General features: G+C 44.8%; 1 protein-coding gene across 1 annotated transcript; it reads right to left on the reverse strand.

Moving 5' to 3' along the window:
• Window positions 1-257: 257 nt before the first annotated feature.
• On the reverse strand, window positions 258-3,929 carry LOC120989592 (zinc finger protein 436-like). Its single transcript, XM_040417796.1, has 3 exons — window positions 3,881-3,929; window positions 749-1,294; window positions 258-313 (listed from the first exon to the last, which is right to left on the reverse strand). The coding sequence occupies exons 1-3, from the start codon at window positions 3,912-3,914 to the stop codon at window positions 258-260; spliced, it is 636 nt and encodes a 211-aa protein (XP_040273730.1). The 5' UTR covers window positions 3,915-3,929.
• Between the last annotated feature and the right edge of the window lie 1,535 nt (window positions 3,930-5,464).

The raw sequence follows: 5,464 nt of genomic DNA on the forward strand, positions 1-5,464 counted from the left end.
AGCAAGGTTCATGGGGACAGTTCATCTTCACGGTTCTGGAGGTAAACAAGGCTCTTCTTCTCTTCCTTATATCCACAATGTTTCTTCCATGGATACTACCTATGTCTAGGAGATCCAGGATAGTTCCAACCAAAACATAAACTTGCTTATTGACTGACAAATAACCTGATAGGTTAAAATATGTGAAAATGGTTTCACATATGAATTATCTGATGTCTATCAACATCTGATTTTCGTTTCAAATATTTCCCAAATTCTCAATGTTTATTCAGCTTCTCTCCTGTGTGACTTCTCTGATGATTCCTAAGTTGTGCTTTAGAGATAAAACATTTGTCACATTGTGAACATGAAAATGGTTTCTCTCCTGTGTGAATTCTCTCATGTGTAATAAGACTTAATTTAACTGTAAAACATTTCCCACAATTTGAGCATGAATACGGCTTCACTCCTCTGTGACTTCTCTCATGTGTCACAAGATTTGATTTATATGTAAAACATTTCCCACATTCTGAACATGAATATGGTTTCTCTCCTGTGTGTCTTCTTTTATGTATAACCACAAATGCTTTCTGTGTAAAACATTTCCCGCATTCTGAACATGAATATGGCTTCTCTCCTGTGTGAATTCTCTCATGTATAACAAGATCAGATTTTTTTGCAAAACATTTCCCACATTCTGAACATGAATATGGCTTCTCTCCTGTGTGACATCTCTCATGTGTAACAAGATTTGATTTAACTGTAAAACATTTCCCACATTCTAAACATGAATATGGCCTCTCTCCTGTGTGACTTCTCTGATGTGTAACAAGATATGATTTATATGTAAAACATTTGCCACATTCTGAACATGTATATGGTTTCTCTCCCGTGTGACGTCTCTGATGTTTAACAAGACTGAATCTTTCTGTAAAGCACTTCCCACATTCTGAACATGAATATGGCTTCTCTCCTGTGTGACTTCTCTCATGTCTAACACGACTTGATTTATCTGTAAAGCCCTTGCCACATTCTGAACAGGAGTAGGGCTTCTCTACTGTGCGAGTTGTGTGTGTAGAAATTCCTGAGGTGTATGCAAACTCTTTGCTACCTCTTTCACCCCCTTTCTGACCAGTACTAGTGGTAACATTCTGTGACTGGTTAGGAGAAAGTTCCTCATGATTAGGAGGATTATATGATAGATCTGTACTATGAAGTCCTGGATGTACATTATGGGTAATTAGCTTTTCTCCTGAAGAGTGCTGCAGGGTATCTTCATCTTCTGGTTTTTCATCAGAATTCTTGCTGGGATTTTCTGTTAAGATTAAAGAAAGAATAGAAACTTATAACATACCTATTGGCCAGGAACTGGATCCACCAGGAAGGCCATCAGGTATAAGCCATCTGCTTTAAATCAACACGAAACACTGCATGCGTGATTCTAGCCTGATAAAGCTTTCTATAACTTACTAACGAAGTAATAAGTTAGAATTCTAGTTTACACCCAGTCATAATTTTTATTACATATATTAAAGAAACGCTTAAAAATACTGAAAAATGTGAAAAGCCCGACCACGTCTGACAACCAGTCCTATAATTTGCCAACACAATACAACAATTTCCCTTAAAATATCCGTCACCACTTTCCTCACCACAAACTGCATTCATTATTAAATAGATCTTAGACCTGATGATGTCGGTGTACTCACTAGAAGAATTCGTGTCCTGCCCACTTAGAGGAACTTCTGCTGAAATCTCACACAGTATAGGCTGTGGTTTACCTGGCTCTGTAGTGAACGATCCCTCATTTTTTCAGCAGCAGTTTCAGTGTGGAATTACAGCTTATAAATCCATCTGCTGCATTATTTTACTGCTGCTTGTACTGAGCAGGCGTGAGATATCAGCAGCAGGGGAGGAGGCGCACTGACAGGAGCTTGTCCATCTATAGGAGCACAGCTTGGAAATGGAAGACTCACCAACACACTCAATTTCTAGCTGGATTTGTAAAATGCTCATTGTACTATTAACCTTTGGACATGGAATTTTAAAGTAAGTACACCGGCTTCATCAGGTCTAAGAGATCTATTCAATACTACACGCAGTTTGTATTGCAAAATCTACCGAGAGACCAAATGTAACATTGTTATGGATAATCGGATCAGGGCAGCAGTCCACTTTTAAGAAGATAATGTGCCATGAGGTAAAGCAGATGTCTTAGGCTGAATTCATAGACATGACAATACGGTCTGTATGGACCTAATGAAGTGTCCTGTGAGTGCAGGGAATCATCACTGAGACGTCTGTGTCTGTACAATAATCACATATGACAGGAGCTTCCTGATAATCATGGATTTGAAGATTGGAGTCTACCGACAGGAAGCCAAAAGGTAGAGTCTGATAGGCAAAGTGTCAGTACAAGACACTGCAATAGATGACTATTACAGTGCATTGTACCAACAATAGCACTGTTGTAAATTCAAGTTCCCTTGTTGGGCATACAAAACATTTTTAAATAATTTTTTAAGTGTTTTACACAGGATCTTTGGAGCTCAGACAGACCATTGACTATTGGGTTTTTAGTCACCTCTTTAACCAAAACCCCAGAGGAGCGCCGACACACCTGCTCTAGAGAAAACACAGCGCCAGCCGCACCCAGAGCACAAGAGGAGAAGTGAGTTTTTTTATTTTTATCTGGTCTGCCTTCTAAAATTAGGGGAAGGTGGGTGGGAGTAATAAGATCAGAATGAAGTGGGGTTAAATCTGGGGTCTGCATAAATTTGGAGTCTGAATGAATTTGACAGCTTATTTTGAGGTCTCGGGGCCTGTGTTAATCTATAATTCTGTCTGGAGTTCTGTTTAAATTTTGTGGTCTGGGGGTCGGAATTAATTTTGGAGTCTCTGCTGGGGCGAGAATTAAAGGGGTATTGCCGTCAATGTCAGAAAGGTGCGGGTCTCACCTCTGTAACCTACACCTATCTCCAGAACGGATCCCCAAAGTAACAGAAAAGAGGATGAGCATGTGTGGCCCCCCTCTGCTCTCCGCACTGGGAGTTCTAAAAATATCTGAACACTAACTACCATAGCAGTGTATAGACATCTCGTTACTCATGTAATGTGAGAAGAAATAAGGTACCTCTTTCATTATATGTCACTGCACACACGTGTATACACTGCACATGACGGCTCTTACCTTGTGATATAAGAGGCTGGTGCTCCTCCATTACATGTCACTGCACACACGTGTATACACTGCACATGACGGCTCTTACCTTGTGATATAAGAGGCTGGTGCTCCTCCATTACATGTCACTGCACACACGTATATACACTGCACATGAAGGCTCTTACCTTGTGATATAAGAGGCTGGTGCTCCTCAATTACATGTCACTGCACACACGTGTATACACTGCACATGACGGCTCTTACCCTGTGATATAAGAGGCTGGTGGTCCTCCATTACATGTCACTGCACACACATGTATACACTGCACATGACGGCTCTTACCCTGTGATATAAGAGGCTGGTGCTCCTCCATTACATGTCACTACGCACACGTGTATACACTGCACATGACGGCTCTTACCTTGTGATATAAGAGGCTGGTGTTCCTCCATTACATATCACTGCACACACGTGTATACACTGCACATGACGGCTCTTACCTTGTGATATAAGAGGCTGGTGCTCCTCCATTACATGTCACTGCACACACGTGTATACACTGCACATGACGGCTCTTACCTTGTGATATCAGAGGCTGGTGCTCCTCCATTACATGTCACTGCACACACGTGTATACACTGCACATGACGGGTCTTACCTTGTGATATAAGAGGCTGGAGCTCCTCCATTACATGTCACTGCACACACGTGTATACACTGCACATGACGGATCTTACCGTGTGATATAAGAGGCTGGTGCTCCTCCATCATGGCCTCCTTGTACAGGTCCTTGTGTCCTTCTATATACTCCCACTCCTCCATGGAGAAATAGACAGTGACGTCCTGACACCTTATAGGAACCTGACAACACAATGACACCGTCATCACCCAGACCCCTCCAGTGCTGTTACTGGAGAATTTCCCAGCATTCCCAGCAGTGTCACCTCTCCAGTCAGCAGCTCCATCATCTTGTGGGTGAGTTCTAGGATCTTCTGCTCATGTATCAGGGGGTGAGGGGGAGGCTCTGTGATGGGGGGAGGGGTCCTGCTCCGCCCTCCTGACTCCTGGAGATGGATGATGGGAGTCACACAGTCCCCCGATATCTTCTTCACTATTGTGTACTCCTGTGGATGGAGAGAGACACTTAGGGAATAAACCATGTGCTCTCCTCCGTCCTCTCCTCCTGGTACAACGTGCCTACTTACCTTCTCATGGCTCCTACAACATGACTATTGGTCTCTGGTCACATGACACATCACTCACCATATTGGGGGCTGATCTTCAGGTTCTCCGTCACTTGGAAGGTCTGGAGGCCGTTCTCCAGGACCCTGGACTCTTCCTATCACTTCCTATGATGGATTCTCCTTCCCGATGTCTGACTTGTTACAGAATACAATAAAGAGGAGAGAAATCTAGAAAAGTTTACCTCTCCGCTCAGCAGGGAGATGATCTCCAAGGTGAGGTCTAATATTCTTCTGCTGATCTCCTTCCTGTCCATCCTTGGTGGTCATTCAGGAGAAGAGGAGAGAACTGGAGGCTTCTAGTACTGCAGGCGCCTTTATGAGAAGAGGAAATCATCCAGGGGACAAGGCCAGATGTCACCTCCAGAACCGCACTTCCTGAGCCTGGAGGGGCCCCGCTTCTCAGAGCCCCCACCACATGGATTCCAGGGACCCCAACATGGAGATCTCTGGTGGCTCCACAGGAGATAAATGTCTGATAGATGCAGGTCCCACCTCTGGGCTGTGCTCAGCTGTGTCCAGAACTCCTAGAGAAGAGACTGGAGAGAGCTGAGCTCAGGCTGGGCCCCCGCTCCATTCATTCTCCTCCCAGGATGCAGGGGCCCCTCACCAGGACAGTCAGGGGGCAGCGAATGATGACAACCCCCACTATCCCCACTACTCCTCCCCCATCATACTAAGCGGAGAAGGATTCCGTGTGTGTAATGAAGGAGAATCTCCAGAGGTGACATGTCTGAGCTCTCCACCACACTGTCTCCTCACAGCTCATCTTACCTGCAGGCTGGAGGAATGGCTGATACCAGAGAGAACAAGAGCCCTGACTACTGACCAGGACCTGCCCAGTATCTGCTGCACTGCCAGAGCTGAAGGACCTGGGGTGACGTCACCGTCATGTGATCAGTGCAGGGGGCGGGGCTAAGGAGAGGAGAAGAGGTGGTGAAGGACCTGGGGTGACATCACTGTCATGTGATCAGTACAGAGGGCAGGGCTTAGCAGTGGAGAGAAGAGTTGGTGAAGGACCTGGGGTGATGTCACTGTAATGTGATCTTTGCAGGGGGCGGAGCTCAGGAGAGGAGAACA

This window comes from Bufo bufo, chromosome 2 (assembly GCF_905171765.1).
Source record: "Bufo bufo chromosome 2, aBufBuf1.1, whole genome shotgun sequence".
Taxonomy (NCBI): domain Eukaryota; kingdom Metazoa; phylum Chordata; class Amphibia; order Anura; family Bufonidae; genus Bufo; species Bufo bufo.